The sequence below is a fragment of the Zalophus californianus genome, chromosome 1 (genome assembly GCF_009762305.2).
Source record: "Zalophus californianus isolate mZalCal1 chromosome 1, mZalCal1.pri.v2, whole genome shotgun sequence".
Taxonomy (NCBI): domain Eukaryota; kingdom Metazoa; phylum Chordata; class Mammalia; order Carnivora; family Otariidae; genus Zalophus; species Zalophus californianus.
The window spans coordinates 76,499,195-76,522,250 of NC_045595.1; the positions used below are offsets into that span (position 1 = coordinate 76,499,195).

The window sequence follows — 23,056 nt, forward strand, 5'->3', positions numbered from 1 at the left end:
AAAAAGACTCCCTCTCCCTCCATGGGCTCATGCTCAGCTACATGAGACCCTAGCAGGTCATGCTGTTCCCACTTCCATGACTGTGCTCATGTGACTTCCTTCCCCTGGGATGCATCTGTCTGTATTGTCAGTTTGGTGGGGGTATGTGAGCAATCTTTCAGAATTCAATTCAAAGGCCCCTGGCTCCGTGAAGTCAGTTCTTGGTATCCCTGGAAGAACTAACTGGCCTTTGTTCAGGGTTCTTAAATACTTTCTTGTGTTATTTTATTAAACCTGTTTTCATATGTGCATATTCAGTATTGGGCACATAGCAGGGAATTAACAAGGTTTTGATCAATACTAAAAACAAAGAAGTAAGTAGTACTTACCATGTGCCAGACACTGTTCCGAGCACCTTATACATAGGAACTCATTTCAGCCTCACGACATTTCACGTGGAGAAAATGGAGGCCTATGAAAGGTTGAGACATTTTCTTGGGAGTCACTCAGCTTGCTGTTAAGTTGCAGAAGGGGAATTAGAACAGAGTCTGGCTACCTCTGGATAGATGGGTGGATGAAAAGATGGAAGGAAGAAACAGAAGAAAGGAAAGAGAGAGGGAAGGAGGGAGAAAGAGAGGAAAGAGAGAGGGAAGGCAGGTGAATTGTCAGGAAGAGGGACTGGCACGCTCTGTGGCAGGAACTGTAAGGCTGTTGGTGGGGGCAGGGGCAGTGTGTGCACTGGTAAATTTTAACAGCAGATTCTCTGGGAATAAAGAGCCCTGCTTTGTAGTATCTGTGAGTTTCTGTGGTGTCAATAATCCTACCAGAGGGGATTTTGAGCTACCAACATGACATCACTGAATGCAGAGTTGGAAAGAGGAAAGGTGACCAGTTGGCAGTACTCCCCAGTACGAACTCCTTGGCCGGAACACACCAGGGTACAGGACGTGCCCAGGAAAGTGACCGAAGATGAGACAGGTAGGACCAGGTGAGGAAGGAGCTATTAAGCCATACTAAGGATGTAATTTCCTGGCCGCAACAAGGAATAATTTGCCAGTTTTTAGCAGGAAGTGACACATCACATGGTTATGAAGATGGACACACAGTCAAAACTCCAGGAACCCCTCCTTCATCTTCCCTACAACTTTCCTGAGGGACAGTTATGGCTGCAAGGAACCTTATCAATGATTCTGCCTTTTCTTTACCCACCAGCTATACTTCCTTCTACCACTACCCCTGACAACCACCACCATCCCCTTATTCTGGGCTCCTGGGCTCCGGGGTCAACAGACACTCAGTACTGTAGCGTGTAGTGTCTACCTATCACTACTGGTCCTGTGGCATGTCAGGGCTGGGAGGCCTAAGCAAAGAAAGTGAGCTTGAACCAGCTGAACAGCAAAGCCATCATAGGGAGTATAAATAAAACAATGCCAGATGTGCCCTTGACATTATAGACCACAGAGCTGGTAGGGGCTCTAGAAAGCCTCCAGTTTACTGGGGAAGTAGGGCAGAGGGCAGTCAACTTAACCAGCCCAAAGATATCAAGCTGGTTAAGGTCAAAGCTAGAAGTAGAATGAGGTTGCCTGGTTCCCAAATACTCCACCTGCATATAAAGAGGAGGTTTTCTGAAATGTTGCCTCCCCCTGCAAAGTCAAAGGTTTTCTTAGGAGAGCTTTTTCTACTGAGCAGGTTCTACTTCACCAAACAGAACCGGTGGGAACATGGTGATCTCCAAGATCAGGGACATCCTGTCATCTTCTCACAACGAGCGACAATATGAGCGATCTGTTTAGAAAACACTCTCTGACCACATTCCCTTCTCTATCACTCACAGCCTTATTATCCAGCTTAAGAATTCTCCAGATTTGGACATTTTCCTGTGGGTCTCCATCCACCTGCCTGCACTGAGGCCATTTCCTGATAACCAGGAAGTGGGCAGGGAAAGGAAGTGAACCTTTCAAAACCATTGCGGCAGCTCTGTTTTGAGGGAAAAAATCGTTGGAGGGGGGGAGCTTAAAACTTTCAGCTGATATGAAATGCAGTCTGATAATTCAACTTCACTTCAGGTGAAACTAGCCAAGGCTACATACAGGGCATGGAGCCAAGGTGGCCATCGGGAACTGAAATACAGGCCGATATTCATCTAGCCAGGAGCCAGACTCTGCTGCTGCTCCAAGAAAGCCCATTTTCTAGTTCTTACAAAGGCATCCCGCAGCTTGCTTGTGCCCCTGACCTATGACTCTCTTTCTGTTAAAGGTATTCTTTATTTGCCAATGCCCACCAGTATCTATAACCATGATCCCTAGGAATAGGGTGGGTAAAATCAGTTCCTGTGGCCAGAAAAGTGAAAATTGGTCCAGAGAGAGAGAGAGAGAGAGATCCCAGAGAGATAAAAGCAGCTAGGAGGACCCTGTTACAACTTGCCCACGCCTGTTCCAATGCACACCTACAGTGTTAGTTGAGGATACTAAAGCATATGGGTTTGGGGTTCCTGGGGTCACAGACGTCTAGGGCATCTGTCAATAGAATTCAAGTGATCCACAAACTTGAATGGGAAAAAAGGGACAACTTTGTTTACTAACATTGAACTACCATTTAGTATTTCATTCCATTATGAATGCTGGCTACAAATCTGACATGTAGTAGCAGAACCAGCGATTTTGCCACTGATATAAATCAGATATTTTCATATCAGAACACAGGTGTTGCAGTTATTTCAAATCAGCATTGCTGCTGATCCTACTTAGGAGAGATCGTTGCCATCCAACCCACCAATAGATCTTGTTGTTACACATACATCAGCAGGTCACAGTGGTGTGTGTGTGTGTGTAGTGTAGTGTTATAATCGTGTGCATTGCATTTTAAGAATTTAAACATATCATTCTGGGGTCCCTAAGATTGGCACACTGCCAAAGGGCCGCAAGGCATCAATGAGATGAAGAGCCCTTGGCCTGGTGACTGAGGAGCCACATTAACGAGGGACAGGGGAATGTATGAGACCATGCCCTCTGGCTGAGCAGCTAGCCTGCCTGTCTTTGTGTTGACCTAGACCTTGAGGAATTATTTGGGTACATTATTGTTCCTTGTACACTTCTTTAGCTCTTTATCACTCCCATTCACTTTCTTTAGCCCCTGATTCTAGGCCTTTTAATCTTATCCTTCAGGTTTGGCTTACTATCAAAACCTCATTTCGTCTTTCTGCACTAATGGCTGGGTCCTCTTCCTTCAGGTGGTCTGCTTTCCTTCTTGGCCTTCCTCCCTTACCCCTTCTCTCCTCCGCCTACCCTCTGCTGCATCTCGGTTACCTCTCTCTCGGCCCTCCTAACCTGACTGGCTATCAGTCATCCCTCCTTCTTGGGTTTTGCAGTAGATGCTTTGGGCACCAAGAATCTACACTATACCCTGCATTAGGGAAGGGAATGAATTTTGTCTACAGGACGTGTTTCTAAGAAGCAACCAAAAAACAGACTGACCACCTGGACAAAGTACAACAAAACATTCCACGGTAGAAGAGTACCCTACCTTTGCCAACCCACGCTTAAATATAATTTATAGGAGGATGGAAGACATTCCTGCTTAATAATCCCTGATGACCAGATACCTAGAGAAGGTCAGCAGACTGGACCAGGAGTCTTCTGAGTGCATAAATTCCCAGAGTAGCAAAAGGAAAGTATACTGCTTAGTCACTGCTGACAGGGTGAGCCCTCTGTAAGCAGGCCTAGACCAGCATCAATTTTCTAAATCAGAAATGATGAGGTTAGACTAGAGGAAAAGCCAGAGTGACTTCATGACCTTTGTGCTTTAGCTTTGGACAAACATAAAAGTGCACTGTACCTCCTCCCTGCCCTCACCAGGGGAAATATTTGTCCTGAAATAGCCAACTCTCCCGGCAAGGTATTGAATACTCACATGTAGACTGAAAATTATATCAATGGCTTAAAATAGAAAGGAGGAAAGAAATAAAGAAAAGAGAGAGAGAAACAAAGAACCTAATCTGCATTTGAAAACATACCTTAGTTTTGTCAACTATTTATCTGTGTTTGAGCATGGCTCACAATATTTTATTTTTTTATTTTGTTTCTATTTTATTTCTAAGAAAAGGCACAAATCTTAAAAAAAAAAAAACCTCTCTGAGAGTATAGTGACACTTACATTGGACAGTTGCTAACATAAAAAGCAGCTCAGAGAACTTAGGATCAATTGAAACTACAATTTTCTTTGAGCCTCTTGAAGAAAAAAAATCTATTTTTATCAGGGTGGTTCTTTTTTAATATTTGTTCATTTGTTTATTTTAAATAAATTATACCACTCTTATGATAAACTCATCCCTTTTGAGAAAATCGTATGTTCCAAGCCTGTTAGCTCTTAAGATTGCAGACTTCATTCTCACATACAATGGACATTTCTACGTCATCTTGCAATGTATTAATTCACTAGCTTTTTATGAAGCATGTATAGTTATATACTAGTATGTCAGATATAAGAGCTTCCCTCATGGTTCCCAACCACTTGTAGAATAAAGCTCATCGAAGTCACAATCTGCAGATAAAATATTAAATTTATTGATAATATGGAATATTCAAACTTAAATATAAATTAAGATATTAGATATTTATTTAAAAAATCCATGAGGTTAAAGCTTCTCAGGTTCTACTTAGTGATCCTTTTTTTCCCCCCCTGCCAACGTCTTCTTCAAACTCCACAGAAACTTATTATGTGGCTTCTCTTGTTACTAAAAGTAGGTCAAGTTCAGATGCTCTGGTCCTTGATTATTTTTTTTAATTTTCAAATATCTAACCCAAACTGAGAACTTTGATTCTTGCTATGTATTGCATCAATAAATTTATTCATTGTGTTCCAAATAAAAGGGCTTCGTTTTTTCATAACCTTTCCCCCAGAACATGTTGTTTAACGCATAATTGTTATTCTGCCAACAAATTGCTATCAGTTTATATGATTTAAGATAAATACACGCAAAAGGAATTGTCCCAGCAGAAGTGCTGTGTGGGCCCTTTAACACTCCACCACATAGGAGCCACAGTAAACTAGGTAGAGAGCATGACTACCATGCCCATCATAAGAAACAGAATGAGGCTCCAGCTAAGTCTCCTACTATCCCTGAAAAGATATGAGTTGGGAACCAGGATGTCTGCCCAGATCAAAAAGGATTCTTCTTCCTGTGCTTCCTAAAACAGAGACCATTTCTTTTGAATTTTGTCATACCTGATTTCAATGTTACGTTTTTTTTCCTCTCATATTTCTATAATCTAACTGAACCAGCATCCCACCTTCAGAAGGCTACTCTTCTGGGATAATTTGATTTTTTCATGGTTCTCCCTGAAGATTAGTGTAACTATGCATATTTTTTCTGACTCACATAAGACAATCAATATTCATTTCTTTTTTTTTTTTGACAGAGAGATAGAGAGCACAAGTAGACAGAGTAGCAGGCAGAGGGAGAGGGAGAAGCAGGCTCCCCGCAGAGCAGGGAGCCTGATGTGGGACTCGACCCCAGGACCCCGGGATCACGACCTGAGCCAAAGGCAGCCGTTTAACTGACTGAGCCACCCAGGCGCCCTGACAATATTCATTTCTAATAAATTCTCTAGAAAGTGAATGCTTCCCTTGAGATAAACAGGGACTCTGGGATTTAGGTCAGCCAATCCAACATAGATGGCAAACTGAGGTGGTGGGTAGGCGGGGAAGGGGGAAGAAGAGCATCTCTTAGTGCAGGCCCTCCGTGGCCATTCCTGTCACCCCAAAGCCCTTTATCAGCCAAGCCTCCATAGACCCCCACCCCAGGTTCTTGACAGCACTGTCCCCCGACCCCCGACCACCTTTTCCTCCTCCACCCCAATTCACTGTCTGAGGGCTTCTGTCCCGGCTTGCCCCAGCGTCAGGGTTGGAAATCCTATTCCAGCGGACATGAAAGGCACCAAGTTTCCACCATCTGTCTGCCTGTAATTCTTACCCCTCATGTGATTCTGAGAAACAGGCTTTTCCCAATCCCTCTCTCTGTTTATTCCTGCTGACTTTTTCTTGATTTGTCTCCAGGGGCAGGACATCCTGATACTATAGCTACAAAGAAAAGACAGGGGATAGTCTTAGAAACCCGAATTCTGCCCTACAAGAATGCCTAGGGGTATATGGAATCCCTAAACTGCTGGAGAAGGTCCCTTTGTTATAGGGGCTCAGTGGGTGAGAAGGTGGCGAAGAACTATTTTTCCCCTTTCTGACCCCCAAGTATATCCACTAGAAAGATATTGTTTTGCCTCAGATTTCTGTTTTGCATCAGCCTGAGGCTTGACCAAGGGTCAGAAAACCAGAAGAAATAATACCAAATCATTTCGTTGTATTCAAGAGGATTTCTCTTATTTTCCCAAATACTTGGGTGTGAGGCCAGACAGAACTATTCAACTTGACAAAAAGACTGCTAAAATGATTGAAAATCCATTTAATTTTATTTAGAGTCATCTAAAGGTTTGCATGGTTAGTTAGATTCTGTTGATCTGAAGGTGTATTAAGTCTTGGGTTGCAATATTTTTACAAATGAGCCACATTTGTGATGGTTTATCCGTTATATGATAGTTACTTTTCCTGGTTATGCTGATTGAGGCATTTATGAAAAATAGAAAAGTGAACTTCTCTTAATAAACAAGTTTTTTCCTAATCAATTTTAAGAAGCTGAAAAGCAATGGCAGTGGATGTAATCTGTTCATGCAACAACATAGTTTATTTTGACCAAGAATCAGAAGACAGTGCTTCTAGTACTAGTTATGCTAGGAACACACTGAATAGCTAGCCTTGAACACATCACCAAATCTCCTCCCTACCTCTGGATTGGGAGCAGTGCTATCTGAGGTCCCTTTAGCTCTAATATTCTGGGATTCAATCACTAGACAGGGACTCATTTGCAAAAAAAAAAAAAAAAAGAAAAAGAAAAAGAAAAAGAAAAAAACAATTTCTACAGTTTGTGACTATAGAATCTCTGTGCACCTTTGAATTCCTCCCTTGCCAATTCTCCTCATATTTAAAAAGGTCCAGAAAAGAAGTCCATTGCCAGCGGCTAATTCCCTAAATTTACTTCCAGTACCAGGATCTCATCCTGCCAAAATGCACCCCAACAGACTCCAAGAGGGGCGATATGCACCATCAGTCTCCCCAGTGCCATAGGCAAGAACTGGAACTTATATAGCATGCCCCTGGGGTCTGGAGTAAAGGGCTGGAGCCCTCACCCATACTTCCTTGTGGACAAAATGTCTTTAGTACCAAATGGGGCTGAGAGCTTGGGGCACACCCAGTGTTCTCTACCCACAAGAACTAACTACCTTCACCGCTTATTGGCTGGATGACAAGGAGCAAATAACTTAATTTCTCCATGGCTTAGTTTTCTCACCCATAAAACCGGGAAAAATAACTTTATCGTTCAGGGTTGTGAAGCGTAAAACTAAAACGGTTCATGCAAAATATCAAGAATAGCGCCTGGCACAGAGTAAGAGCTCAGTAAATACTAGCGCTGATACCATCATCATCATCATCATCATCATCATCATCATCATCCTGTCTCCCAGGATAGCTCAGCAATGGTGGAGGGGGCGAGGAGGGACACTTTGGTGTGGATTTGAAGTCTTCCCTCAAGAGTTACAGGAAGGACATGTTCCAACCTGTTTCTACAGGCAAAAGGGAAGTGGTCTGAGCACAAACCCAGGTAATAAGCACCCGGAAAGAAATGAGCCCTGAGGTGTCGGAAGCTAACTCTCCCGGGGTGACAGACTTAATTCTGGGATCCTACCTCAGGTATCCAGGTCTTTCGGAAGAAGCCAATGCTCTATCCCCCCTCGCCCCCCCCACGATGCCTGGCCTGTGAGGGTGTGGTGTGGCCTTTGTGCTCAGGAGCTGCACCGGGAGTCTGCGCTGAGGGAATCCCCGTTCCCGCTCCTTGGGGCTCTGAAGCTTGCCGCGGGGAGACTGGGAGCTCGCTGCTCCAGGGGTGCCCCAGGATGGGAGTGACCGACCTCAGGATTCCTCGGCGGAGCCCTGACGAGTCGACGTCTCTTCCAGAAGGGTCTGGCCAAGGCGTGGGGCCCAGAAAAGGGGAATGCGCTGAGCTCTGCTCTCTCCCCGCTGGTTACAGGAGAGCAGCAGACTTATGCAGGGCAACCGCAGAGATGGCTGTGCCCCTAAAAGCCTGCACGTGGGAGGCCTGAGCAGGCAGGGCCAGAGGGTTTTAAACAGCTCCAGAACCCACGCAACCTCCAAATTCTTCTACTGGCCAGTAGGAACCGGGAATCGGACTCTCAGCCAAAGGTGCTGCTTGGAGAGGGGCGTGCACCTCCTCAGAGAGAGAAGGGTGAAAAGAGGAGCTTCCAGGCCTTTGGTAGCCCAGTGTGTTCCCCAGCTGGACAAACGGAGCCTGGGAGGGCTGCCCGTTCTTTGCAACAGCAGTCTAGGTCCCCTCCCGCAGATGGTCTTCCATTCCAGATTGCTGGGGTGCAAAGGAGGAAAGAGCCTTGCCTTCCCGCATCCACCAAAGCGTATGGAGCAAACAGAAAGCTCTACCTAGGGGCCCAAACGTGGACAGACCCACCTGTGCCCGGGGTCCCCGGGCCTGGAAGCCAAGTCTCCCCTTACCTGATGCTCACACCCCCTCGCCTGCCCCGCACGCCCTCCAGCTCTGCGCTCTGGAGCCTGCGGGAGCAGCGTGGGGCTCCCCCACTCCTTCGCTCCGCCCAGGTGCAATTTGCGGAGGGGCGGGGGGGAAGGTGGCTCCCACTGCAGCCTCCGCCCCTGCTCTCTCCTCCAACCTGTTCGAACCCCTGTCTACTCGCTAGGCGCTGGGGACTCCCCCCTACTCCGCACACAAGCCTCCCCTGGGGGCCAGGAGTCCCCTTCCCACCCTGCGGCTGTGCAGACCTCTTTGACTCCGAGCGCCGGGCAGGAAAGATGGGCGTGGGTCTACGGCCCCGGCTGTGGAGGTGGAAGGGTGTATAAGTGGGTGCCGGAGAAAGGAGCGGACCTCTTAGAGCAAGGAAAGGCATCCCTGGTCCATGATCCGATCACTCAGTCACCGCCTAAGATGCCAACGCATTCAGAATCTCGCCGGGAGGTCTGTTTCTCCTGGAAGCGAAGATCGCCCCATCCCAGGCACCCAGAAGCCTGCCTTCCCAAGTCCCCCTCGGGCTCTGGCATTCCAGGGCTCCATTCTGCCTCTCTGCGCCTCCCCAGGTGCCCAGCCCCTCCCCCATCTATATTTACACACCCGGGCCAGAGCACTCCGGACTCAAATCCTTTATCCTCCACGTCAGGTGACCGCTCGGGACTGGCCCCTTGCCCACTTTAAAAGCAGAGCCCTTTGGTACCCTTTCAACTAGATCTACCCCCGACCCTCGGTTTCCTCCCCCACCCCTCCAGCAACATTTCCCTCCCCAAACGACTTACTTCACCCCCCCGGTTCTTCACTAGCCGTTCCCGCGGCGCACAGCCGCAAGCCACTCCAAGGGTTTTATTACCGAGTTGGGGGTGGCATTCGTAAGGATGGACCGGCTCCCGCCGTGCTAGAGAGAGCCCCAAGGGTAGCCGCAGCCTTCCCCCTCCCCCCGCACGTCCCACCCCTCCTATTTCATTATCTCTGCTCCTATCCAACCCCCACAGGCACGATGAGCACTGCTGGGTCCCAAACCCTCGCCTCTCTAGCGGGAGCTGCAGGGAGTGAAAAGTCGACTAGCAAGAACACCGAGAGAGAAATGGGCAGATGCAAACGTCAGGGGGTGGTAGTGGGGGAGGACTGGGGGAAGGGCGCACGAGAGAACTAGACGTGCAACTTGCACGGCACGGGGTGAGCACCGCGCAGGGAGGGGGGCACAAAAGTTTGCAGACTATTGCACGGCAGCCGGCTGCACGCGAACTGAGGGTCGACTCCCCTTCGCTAGGAAGGGGTCTCTAACAGGATCGGCGCCGAGGGGACCGGAGGTTTGGACATGGCTATGACCTGGGGTGACAGTTCCCCTCTACTGTTATGGAAGGGACGGCCTAGGCACCCGGGCAGAGGGACGACACCGCGCTTTGCGAAAAAAGCAACAGGCGGCTTGCACCTTACCTTGCGCCAGTCCCGGGCCGGGGTGGCTGCTCCATCCTCGTGGCGCAGGGAGGAGGCGTTGGATGCGTAAGCCTGGGGGTGTGCGCCGCCAGAACTGCAGCGGCCGCTCTTCCCACCCCGCTGCTAGCCGGGCTGCCCACCCCGAACCGGGCCGGCGGGGAGGGCTCGTTCTGGGTCGCGGCGGCGGCGGTAGTGCGCGGCGGCTGGAGCGCGGGACGCGGGCAGTGCGTGGCTCGCTGGCGTCCTCCGGCGCCTCTGCCGAGCGAGGGCGCGGCCCCGGGCTGCCGTGCAGAGCACCGCTGGGCTCCCGCTTCTGCGGCTGGTGCTGCAGACCCTGCGCCCGGCCCCGGAGCCTCGCAGGAGGAGGAGACAAAGACGCGAGGGAGGCGAAGCGCCGCTCGCCCTGATGCTATCGTCTCAGTCACTAAAGGGGAATCGCCTCCAAACCCGGGCAGGGGAGGAGGGAGGAGGGGCGAGGAGGCAGGGGACTGGAAAAGCGGCGGGGAATGAACGTGACAGTCGGAGCCCTGCCGCCGCCTCGCTGGTGCTGCCCTGTTGCCATCCGGGAGGAGGGTCCGGAATGGAGAGGGAGGGCGGGGGCTGAGCGTTTGCTGCTGGAGGAGAGGAGCTGAGGTGGGAGTATTGGCTCCCTCCGACTCCCTTGCCTTCATTCGTCGCACCCTTCCCCCACCCCCCCGTGCATAGCTCCACTCTCAGGAAGCTATGGCCCCATTCTTTCTCCTGTTTTTCTAACTACTGAGATCAGAGCTGAATAAAACTGGCAGAAGAAGCATAACGTGGTGGTGATGGGTTGATTGTCCTTTCATGGGGAAAAGGCGAATGCTTAAAATCTATTTGACAAATGATTGCCTACTGGGTGCCAAGTACTGTACTAGGCTGTTCTGGGTAAGATGAAAAAAGTGAGATATTCCCCCTGCAAGGCTCTATGATTGAAAATCAGAATGATTCTCTGCAGTTCCTGAAGCCCAAAGTTTTGGGGCTGAGTCGTGGCCCCTGATCCCCACCCCCAACCAGTCCCGTTTCCCAAAGCAGAAGGTGTTAGGAGAATTGAATTTGCCTTCCCATTGCAGGGATGACTGAATGTACAGCCAAAATGGAGTGTGTATAGTGTATATAGATCCTAAGGAAGTGTGTGTGTGTGTGCGTGTTTGTTAAGATTAAAGTAAATTACTGCTTTTAGTAGTTCATATGTCATGATTTAAATGATTCATCAGATCTGCACCTAAATAAATAAATGAATAAACAAACAAGCAATTTGGGCCAGATGAACCGGTCTTCCAGCCTCTACAAATACCACCTTCTTTGACAGCCCTTTTCTACAGCCCTAAGCCTTTACTTTAGGCAGAATTACTTCTCCCCTTCTCTTTGCTGTCACTATCATACTTGCCAATCACTTGCAGAATTCACATACTTATAGATTTTTTTATAGATTTCTATTGCTTTACTCACCTGTATTACTGCCTTTTTTTCTCCTTTTTTAGGATTATGCTGCAACATCCAGCCTTGTTTTGTAGCTAATGAGTACTCAGGGAAAGCTTAACCAGTTGAAGGTCATTTTCTCTTTTAAACACGGCTAAATCCCAGTATCTCCAGAATTAAAGGAACCTGGGTGATGAAATTTTTAAGAGTTTGGGGCAGGGGAGGACACATATAGTTCTACTCACAGTTCCATTGACCTAGAAACCTAAAACTATGTAATTCATTTGTGTTTCTAGACAATTTTCTTCTCCCACTGACAAGCCCACTCTGTTGAATTTCCAGAAGCAAGGGAAACCAAGCTGTTGGACAACTGCATAGAGCAAGAGATACATACTCAGCTGCCAACACCTAGAGCAAACCCACTCCAGGTGGAGAATGACCAAAACCTCTTTGATCGTTTCATGACCTGTGTCAAGTATGTTGAAAGCTTGTCAAAGTTTCCTCATTTCCAATGAGGCTTTCTTTGTGGATGCATTTTAGAATAGTTTGAACAGTATTTCATTGCTGAGAGGTGAAAAACGTGCTGTGTTTAGGGATATTTAAAATAGTTCTTTAGGGGAACCTGGGAGGCTCAGTCATAAAGCGTCTGCCTTCGCCTCAGGTCTTGATCCCTGGGGCCTGGGATGGAGCCCCACATCCAGCTCCCTGCTGGGCGGGAAGCCTGCTTCTCCCTCTGCCACTCCCCCTGCTTGTGTTCCCTCTCCCGCTATCCCTGTCTCTCTGTCGAATAAATAGATAAAAAATAAAAATAAATAAAAATAAAATTGTTCTTTACTTTCTGTGCCCACTTCCTAACCATTGTAGGATGGATACCCTAGATCAGGGATGCTCTATGAAAAGGGTCCATAATGTGTAGGAGATTAGAGAAAATGACTGCTATGTTTCTAAGATGATACTGTGATTGGAAAGGTTGTGGGTTTTTTTTTTTTTTGGTTTAAGTTTTGCTTATTAATTTTGTTTTTTTAAGTGAAGTTTTAGGACCCAGACACAGGTACATATGGATGGCAATTTGGTATAATTTTTCTGAAGGGAAATATGATGTTACTCTTGAAAGCATAAAATTTTTGCATGCCATGTTCCCTAAGACTCTACTCCTAGAAATTCATCATTAGGAATAAATAAGGATGTACAGTAAGATTTATCTACAAGGATATTCATTGCAGTGTTGCTTATTCTAGTGAAAAACTGAAAATAAACAAAACCAAATTGAAATGTCTAACAAGATAGGAATGGTGAAATATTTTGTAAGTCTATAAGTGGAATATTGGTCAGACATTAAACCCTGGTTGTAAGTGAATGAGTGAATATTGTCAACAATGACAGTTATGATTTTAGATGCAAAAAAATCAGATGCACAAGATGAGAGATACAATAATAAAAATTAATATCTGGAGTCAACAGATGTAGGTTTGGAGCTAGACATTTCTTCTTGATAGTTATGTGATCTTGGACTTGGACTTCCAAATCCTCAACTGTGTAATTGGTTGATGTCATTTACCTCATAGTGCTGTGTTTTAAATGAAATGGTATTTGCGAAACACTTACTACAGTGCCTACTACATGGTAAAATCTCAATATGTTTTTCTCTCGGCAATCATTAAATTTATCAATGTTAATACCCACATATATTTAGGCTCTTGTCAAGAGTAATATACATTCCAGTATTAATAGCGGTTATTTTAATACAGGGATTACGGGTATCTTTTTAAAAATATAAGGTAATCAAAAGCAGAGGAATTTGTTTTTAATTTAGTTTTCTTTTCACTAAAAACAAATAATTTCTAACTATTGACATAGGAAACCTCAAGACTTGGATGCTTTCTGCTCTAGTTGATTCACATGATCATCAACAAGACTTGCTGACCATTGGTGTCGCCCATGCGATAAAAAAGATAAATGACAGGGCATGGAGTTTGTCACCTCTGATATAAACTTAGATTTGTTTTGTAGTAACCAGGAGTCAAATCCAGCTCAGCAAAATATGCTGTTTAATACCAGGAGCTGATTGGTTGCTGCCCCTGACTTGTCTTGACAGCCTATTAAAAAAAGAAGAGAAGAGAGGAGGTACCAGAAGCTATATTTGTAACTTGATTAGTGAATTAAGAAGGAAGCCTAGCATTGAAGGGCCATGGGATTCAATGACCTTCACATCTACAGCAGTGGCCCCTCTGGGCCAGAGGTGGAGCTTTTGTAAAACTTATTGTGTGTTTTGAAATGTGGAGGAAATGTGGAGGAAAATATGATTTGCTTGTGTTTTCAGTTTAACTATCTTTAGAAATAAGAGTAAGTGTTTTAAAATCAATATATTCCAATAAGTTTGCATCTAAAGGAAATCCCTTGAATTTTGAGTTGTATTCTCTCCATTTGAAACTCTCTAGAGAAATTAAAATGCATTTCTCTGAGCCCCTGAGTTGATTTTCTGAAATCTGAGTAATTGGGGTGCCTTAAATGAATGGGATCACGGCAAGAAGGTGTTAATATCATGAATCCTTTGTGGAACATGTTCCAGTGACCTATTCTTCATAACAAACCACCCTAGAATTTCTTGGCTTAAAATAACAACAATCTTCTATTGGCCTGAATCTGGAATTTGGACAAGGCTCAGGGAAGAAGGCTTGCTTCGGGCCCTCTCAGTATCCACTTAGGGCCACTGGATTCAGAACTAGAGGATTCACTTCCCAAATGGCTCACTCATGTGCTCAGCAGTCTCTGTTAACTATCGGTGTTCAACAGAACTGAGGGTCAAGAACCTCATTTTCCACATGGTGTCTCCATGTGCATCTCTCCATAGTTTCTCATAGATTTCCTCACTTCACGGCATTTAGGTTCACAAAGAGAGCCCTGCTAGGAATCAAACCTTGCCTGGATAGTGAAAACCTGAACAGTTAAACATTGCCCATTATACAAATAATCTAGTCTTCATACGATTTTATAAATATTAATCCAGAATTCACTGGACAAAGTAAGCCAGTGAATCTAACTCATCCTTTGGATGAGTTAGGTAAATGGATCAATTTTTCTTCTATTTACTGAGATTATTTGGAATGTGAATTAGTGCACCCACTGTGGGAAACAATACAGAGATTACTAAAAATAATTAAAAATAGAACTATCACAGGATCTACCAATTCCACTTGTGGGTATTTATCCAAAGGAAACAAAATCACTATCTCAAAAATATATCTGTACCCTCATGTTCATTGCAGCATTATTTCCAATAGCCCAGACCTGGAAACAACCTAAGTGTCTATTAATGGATGAATGCTAAAGAAACACACACACACACACACACACACACACACACACACACACACACACACACACAAAATGGAATATTATTGAGCCATATAAAAGAAAGGAAATCCTATCATTTGTGACAACATGGATGGACCTTGAGGGCAATATGCTAAGTGAAATAAACCAGACAGAGAAAGACAAACACTGTATGATTTCGCTTCTATATAGAACCTAGAGAAACAAAACAAAACAAAAAAGCAAAAAAAAAAAAACACCAAAACCCTCTTAGGTTACAATGAACAGATTGGTGGTTGCCAGAGGCAGGGGCTGGGGGAGATGGGAGATATGGGTTTATTGGAGGACTAGCCATTTATAAATTCATGATAATTTTCTCTCTCTCTGTGTGTGTGTGTGTGTGTGTGTGTGTGTGTGTGTGTGTGTATTTAAGGATGGTTCCATATAATAAAGACCAAATTCCCTATCATGGCTTTCATGGGCCTCTGCAATTTAACTTTCTTTCTAGCTCAATCTCATAGCTTCCTCTAGCTTCTCATGTTTATCCATCTTATCCGGGCCTTATGTTGACTCATATTCAGGCTAGTTATTGACAAGTTCGCCTCTCTTAGTAGACTTATAGTGGGGGACTAAAGTTCCTTGAGAGCAAGAGACTTTATTCCAATCAGTTTATGCCCCCACAACTGTCAGCCAAGCCATGCAAGGAGTGGGTGCTTATACATTCTTATTGAAAAGATGAATAATTCAACACCCCTTGCCTTTCCAATTCAATCATTCTATCTCCAAGATGGCAATATTGCTCTTGAGCTGCTCCACAGGGGAGCTAATTAATTCTCTGAAACTGGAAAATGTTTTGAAGTTCCACAGTACTTTGGAACCCTCAAGAACATTCATATGTGCAATAAAGACATTATTATTACTTCCCTGACACATAAATGGTGAATAATCCATTTTAATGTGTTTGTTTTGAATATACTCAACAAATTTGCAAGAAGTAATGTATCGTTGGCTCATTTCTACTAATGGACACCTTGTGTGGACTGAATAAGATGTGGCCTTTTCTGGCTCTATTGTTTGTTCATTTCTCTAGCTTTCAGAGCTGCTGTTATACGTGCTTCCTGCCAGAAAGGTACCCATGATATGACAGCCTTCTGGAGGTTCTACATCTTGACATATAGTATGGGTACTTATGAGATTCTGGGATTGCACGCTTAGTCCCCTAACCATACAATTTCTGTAGGAAATGTCTGGTAACTACAAAGCTGAGTGAGTCAATAGAGAATTCCGATCAGGTGGAGCTATCAGTTTCTTCTTGGGAATTCTGGAAAAGAAAACTGGGAAGATCGGGCTCATCTCTCTGTTGGCTAATGCTACAAGATATAAACCATCGGAGCCATGACCAGGCATGACATCTGCCATGTGGAGAAGGCCACACTGCATTGTGAATGGTACAGCTTTATCATTCACAATGTGAGTGAATGATAGTGAGAGGCAGAGAGATTCCCTGTGATGTCTGAGTCCCTGGATCCAGCCATTTGGAAGTTCAGCATGTCTCTGCTTTTCCCTGCTTTTATTCATCCTCTCTTTTCAAGAAATCGCCTTTTTGCTTAAACTAGTTCAAATTTAGTTTCCATCAGTTGGGACCAAAAAAATTCCAACAAATGCAACATCAAAGAAAGATTTGAGAAATGCTTCTCATAATATGTTTGATTAAAAGGTTCGAGAGAGAGCAACTGGGGACACTTTGAGATGAGGCTTATACTTTGAGAAGTTAAAAGCCCAGTGAATAATAGAAATGGAACCCTATTTTTTTCAGATAATAAAAAGAGGATCTGACATGTAAAAGCGGGATCCCAGTGTTTGTGATTTACTAGCATGTAGGCTTCATGAGGGTAGAAATTGGATTCTTTACCACTGTACACTGATGACTACAATAGAATTCTGTACTTAGTAGGGGTTTAATAAATATTTGTTCAATGATCTGATGCATTTATTTATTGCATCTCGTTATTCCTAGTCAAAATATGAAAAATGACTTCTTATTGAATTCACCCTATAAACCAGCCACTGTGCTCATTAGACCCATCATTTAGTTTATTACCAGACCTTGCAGTGGAGTTGGAGGTGACTATGGATTAAGAGAACTTGTTCTGAGATTAAATAGTTTGTTCAGTGTGCATGCAGATTCTACATGTTGAGGGTCAGGATTTGAACTTAGGAGCATCAGTCTCCAAAATGTGTGCTCTCTCTAATGTACCACATTCACATATTAACATCTAGGGCAGAGATCTCTTCTGGAGCAATAAACTAAAAGGGGATAGGGTTGGACTGGACTATTGCTTCACGTATAACTCCACCTCTAATTATCAAGGATTTAGTGAACACAGACTTAGTCCTCGTTTTATAGACAAGTAAGTGCAGGTCTACAGTGTTGCCTCCAGTACTCGCCAGTCAAAATCTCCTTAGAAAGTCTTATGATCAGGATGGATGCTCTCCTCTTATTCCCCTTTTCTTTCCGTAAGGAAACTTCATTACAGCCCCAATCCCCTGCAACCCTTTGGCCTCACTGTTCCTAATCCCACAGCTTCTTACTGCAAGCACCTGCTACTCTATGCCTGGTCCCTTGAAGGGGAACCCCGGAAGTGTTAGGGGACTTACTCCCTACCCCCAAGACTGATGGGAATTGATGGATAAATACCCTACACACTACTCCTCTGTTGGTTTGACTCTACGGAATGTTCTACACTGTCTCCGAGAGGTCCTCAGTGTGCTTGTGCCCCAATTACCCATAACACCAGTTTGCTCAAAAGTAAACCGTTTATTGGTTTCCTTCCCTTCCATGTCTCATTTCCCTAGACCTCTCCCCGAACTTTCCAAATAAACTACTCAAATTCTCACCTTTATCTCAAGGGTCTGCTTCTGGGCTAACTCGAGCTAAGTCATCTCTCTGACCCCTTTATCCTCATCCCTAAGGGAGAGGGTCAAATTACCTGACTGATGAGTTTGAAACAAGAAACTGAGCACTGTCTATTACTTCAACTCTTTTGAAGAGGACAAGTTCATAGGACGTGCATGTTTGGACTACTCTTTGCCATGGGCTTAAAGGCTTGCCTTCACGGGAATGTCTTCAGTTAGCAACTGGATGGATGAGTCAGTTTAATTCAGGAGTGATGTATTAGGACACTCCCCAGGTCTTTACAGATCTAAAATCATGCTCTCCAATCAGCTTTATCAGCAATATTTTGATAAAGTGGACATTTTGAGTCCATCAAGATTAGATTCACATGATTCATAAAAGCCAACATGTGGAAACAACCCAAATGAACATTAACTGATGAATAGATAGACAAAATATGCTATATCCACACAATGGAATATTATTTGCCCTTTAAAAGGCATGAAATAGTGATACCTGCTACAACATAGATGGATCTTGAGAACATTATGGTAAGTAAAAGAATACACTCACAAAATACCACATATCCTATGATTCCATTCATATGCAATGGCTAGGAGCTCTGCAGAGGCATAAGACAGATTAGTGGTTGCTTAGGGCTAGGGTGTGTGGAGGGGGAGTGGGGAAGGGAGGAGACAGCTAAAGGGTGTGGGGTTTCTTACTGAGGCAATAAGAATGTTCTAGAATTGACTGGAATGATGGTTGCCTGTATCTCTTCATATAAAAACTATTGAAAGGTACACTTTATTACTTATTTATTTATTTTTTTATTATTAACATGTAATGTATTATTTGTTTCAGGGGCACAGGTCTCTCAAAGTTAGGTCCCACCGTGATGCAAAATGCCGACATGAAGGGAGGCTGGGTTAAAGGTATATGAGAATGCTCTGTACTATCTTGGTAACTCTTTTGTAGATGTAAAACTATTTAAAAATAAACAGTTTTTAAAATTGGGTCTAAACTTGGGAAGGTTCTGACTTGGAAAGGTTCAAAACTTCTCTGACTCAGTTTCCCTACCTTAAGAGAGAACAGTACTATAATACTCATCTCATAAATCAACTGAGATAGTGTATATAACACTACTATATCTGGCAAATAACCTCTCTCTTTATCTAACTAAAATCAAGACCTAGGTGCATAAGGCAGAATCGTCAGTGTATCTCAGGCATCCCATTTTCCCCCAAGATCTCTGTTATCCTCCTATCTCCCCAGATATGAGGTTTGGCCTGACAAGGTGTGGTCAGAGTAGCACTCTTACTACTACAATTTAACAGGTATAATGAGCTAACTCAGTTTGCAATGCCAGAGATTTGGGGGTGGGGGGGAGAGGCCGAGAAGGTGGGTGACACTGACAATTGATGCCAAAGTGGCCCTCCTTAGCAATTAGTTGTTCTTGTTTCTTTTTCCTCCCATCATAGCTATTTTTGTTGTTATTTGTGTTTTGTGAAATGGTATCATTCCATCAGACCCACAAGTAAGCCTCAAGTTGCTGATGCAGACTTTCCTTTCCTCCTTCTGTAGCACTTAATGGAAGCCAGCACAGTATTTCTGCTGGCTGGTCTGGAGTCAGTTCTGTATCTAATTATGGGGTTGATTTTCTTCTTTTGTATTAAAGTTTTTTCCACCCACTGGGGGTGTTAGGGATGTGACAAGGAAGCTTTCCCTATGGTCCCTGTTTCATTGTAAGAAGCCAAGGGCATGGGGGAAATGCCCTTGTTGGAGTGGAGGCTGGGGTTTCAGTCCTTTCTCTAAATTTAAGGGACAAAGGAAGCCTCAGACAAGCCATTTAATTCCCCAGGCTTCTGTGTGTCCTTTATAAAATGAGAGGATTGGCCTAAATCATCTCTTCTATAACTCTTAATTCCTCCTAGGACTGACATGCTCCACCATGCAAGCATTTTCCTGAAGTTTACTGACAAGTAGTTGCCAAACACCAGAGGAGTGCTGATATGTAATTAGCTAATATTCTCTCTCATCTGTTTGCAGCATCTTGATGGGAAATCATCCCTGGGAGCAGCTCTCTGTTCTGGTGTATGCTCTGAGAACAGATTTAGAGAACACAGGAAGAGGGAATTACGGAGACAGTGGATCCCTCCAACATGGACAGGGATGGTGGCATTCTGTTACGATTCCGAAACATATACAGAGAACCCAATGGAAGGGTGGTCTCAGTGCCCGGAAAAGGAGTATTACATAAGTGCAGTTTTACTTTCTGCGTTAATCTTTGCTGAGGTAATTGCCTTCGTTCTATTTTTCATGTGTTGTCGGCAATGCTGCATGGCCTACTGACAGTTGTTCAAAAAAATAGAGATCATACTCAAGAGGAGAGGTGCAATATTCACACATGGCCAAAGTTCTTTGAGCCACAGCACTCAATTCCTCAAGAGTTACATGGAGATAGGCACTGCTAGCATTTAGCAGGAAGCAAGATTGAGTTGTGTTTCTAGGTTGTTGGGTGTATCTGGCACACACCTCTGGATGCAAGGAGTTATGCAACAATTTCAGCAAGGGGGGGAGCGGAGGGGCTTTTCAAAATGAAGGAAACTGAAAGTCTTATTCTTCTCTCTACTCACCATATATTCACCTTCAGCCTCCCTATGCATCACCAAATAGAACTAAGTATGCCACCTAAATATTCTCTCTAATTGTCCACACCACACTATCAGCCCCCTCTCCAGTGCTGTCTTGATTCAGAACATTATCATTTATCACCTGGGTACTGTACTACCCTCCTAAACGTCTCACTGTCCTCAGCTCAGCCTCCCTTCACTCTCAGCTCAGCAGCGGGAGCAATCCCCTAGCCTGCAAATGTGTTGGTCACACGCCTTGCTCAGAATTCTTCAGTGGTTCCTAATCAAACCTGAACTTCATCATACAGGCTATAAGTCTCACTATAATCTGTCTTCCAACTTCACTAGCTTCAGCCTCTGGCATTTCCTCTTCTTCTGGGGTCCAGCCAACCATAGCTGTTCATGGTTCTCCCTGGATTTACCACACTCTTGTGCCTCTCGCTGGGATATGGCCTGGCATCTCCAACTCCTGCTTCCAGGTTCTCCTTACCTTTTAGGTGTCTCTCACCAACATCCTCCCCAAATTGCTTGTCCTAACTCACTAAGGACTACTTCCTTCTCATTTCCAGTGTTCCATGTACATACTTTCAATATGGCTATAATCAAACTAGCATTTTCAGGGTGAATTCAAGTGCGATCATCTAAAGGCTGAGACCATGTGATGAATCTTCAACTCCTTAGCACCACACCAGATAAGAGGTGCTCAATAAATGCGTTAGGATGAGATGGAAAGAGCATTTTCTAAGCACCTAAGATATGATAGGCTCCACATTTGACTTTGGGGAGACACAGGACGGGAAGGGAAAGTAAGCAGCCTATGACTTACGTCTGGGAGAGTGATAAAAATAATGAGAGGATGGGCAGAGATATTAATAATAATAAATCATGCATATTGAAAAGTCAATAAGCCAGAAAGTCCTTGAGTCTTGGGTAAAATTTAATAAATCATGGAAGGAAAAGCAAACTAAGGGTATTATTAAGGAAATAAGAACTTTGACTCCAAATGACTCCCACTCCCTCGGTGAGTGGAAGGCCCCTGGAGTTCTCACTATTAAAGCCTATTGGCATATTTGAGAATGGCCATGATAATCAAGCATCTAGCCTATGGAGTGGATCCAGAAATGTAGATGTTCCAAAACAGGGGAATCCCTATAATCATTTCTCATGATCTGTAGAGATGTTAAAAGGAATTCTTAAGTAGGTGACTTTACACCTATAGAATTTAATCATAGCTCCCAGCAAAATTATTCTCTTATTCTCCTTAGCATCAAAGACTGACTTTTAGTGGAGAGCGTTGGGAGGTAAAGCAAGACAAGTAGCAGACAGGAAATTATAATGAGACTTGAAGATTATATTATGGAGTTAATATTTTATCAGGAACCACTGAAGAGTTCTGAACAGGTATGTCACAGTCACCTTTGCAGGCCAGGCCAGGAGTCTTGACTGCTGTATGCAAGATGGATGGGAGGTATAAATAGAGGGGTGGGGATAGTGAGAGCATTTAGGACTCTAGACAATAATCAAGGTGAGAAATGTCGGTGTTTAGACAACAGAAGGGTGGATGGGGAGACATACAGACAATTCTAAGGTAAATTAAGGCATCTGATGTTATCTACGTGACACATTATATGACGGATTCCAATTTCCCCTTCCATGTGCTAACTCAGTGGGGTATTCCTAGCCCATCAAGATTTCTGTGGCCAATAGAACCCCAGCACCACTGTGATAAATGCAGTTGGCTGCCTAGCCAAATGACCCTTCTCCTCCCCATCATTCTTACAGTGGAGTCCATACCTCACTGTAGAAGCTGAAAACCTGCTTACCCAGCAGACTTTGCAGTGAAAGGTGGGCATCAGACATGATTGCAGTCAGTGGAAAATAAGGAGAAGCTTGCTGCTAGGAATTTTTTAGTCAAGGCCTTTCTCCCTATAAAAAGAATCACAAGAGAAACAATATCTTTCTTCTAATAGTCATTCACCTTGTCATGCCTGTGTGTGATGCCTAGAACCATGGCAGCCATCTTGAGGTCATGAGAGAAAAGCATGAAGACAAAGCCATTATGTTGAGGATCAGAGAAGAAGAATGGAAAGGACCTGACTCCTTATTGATGTCATTTGAGCTTTTAAACCCACCCTGAAACCACCTACTTCCCAACTTTTGTTCTATGAAATACTATAAAGCCTTGTTTTGGGTTTTTTTGGTTTGTTTTTAAAGATTTTATTTATTTATTTGACAGAGAGAAAGATAGCAAGAGCAGGAACACAAGCAGGGGGAGTGGGAGAGGGAGAAGCAGGCTTCCCGCTGAGCAGGGAGCCCGATGCGGGGCTCGATCCCAGGACCCTGGGATCATGATCTGAGCCAAAGGCAGACGCCCAATGACTGAGCCACCCAGGCGCCCTAATAAAGCCTTGTTTTAAAAGTTCTTGCTACTCAAAGGGTAGTCAGTGGACCAACTCTATCAGCGTAAACTGGAACTTGTTAAAACACCAGAATCTTGGGCACTATTCCAGAAAGACTGACTCAGAATCTGCATTTTAACAAGATCCCCAGCACCCATTTAAGCCACTTTTAAGTGAGTATTTTGTTACTTTCCTTTGAGGCATCCTAAAGAATATACTCAGTAATACAGTTCCTTTTTTAACTAGAATTAATTGTACTTTCTCCTGTTATTCCGCAATATTTGACCACCCCTCTATCACAGTA

At 44.4% G+C, this 23,056-nt stretch overlaps 1 protein-coding gene across 12 annotated transcripts in view; it reads right to left on the reverse strand.

Moving 5' to 3' along the window:
* LRRC3B (leucine rich repeat containing 3B) overlaps positions 1–23,056 on the reverse strand; it is a 151,549-nt gene that overhangs the window by 78,868 nt on the left and 49,625 nt on the right. For 2 of the 12 annotated variants that reach the window (XM_027582143.1, XM_027582142.2), the window contains exon 1: positions 10,076–10,766. The exons of 2 other annotated variants lie outside the window; for them this stretch is intronic. Coding sequence is in view for 2 of the 10 variants with exons in the window: in XM_027582144.1 (XP_027437945.1) it covers positions 10,076–10,746 (671 nt within the window). In the remaining 8 variants the exon portion in view is untranslated. Of the gene's footprint in view, positions 1–368; positions 479–7,994; positions 8,095–9,238; positions 9,257–9,417; positions 9,491–10,075; positions 10,774–23,056 lie in introns of those variants that run through there. 8 more of the 12 variants (XM_027582133.2, XM_027582131.2, XM_027582144.1 and 5 more) reach the window with 6 other exon arrangements.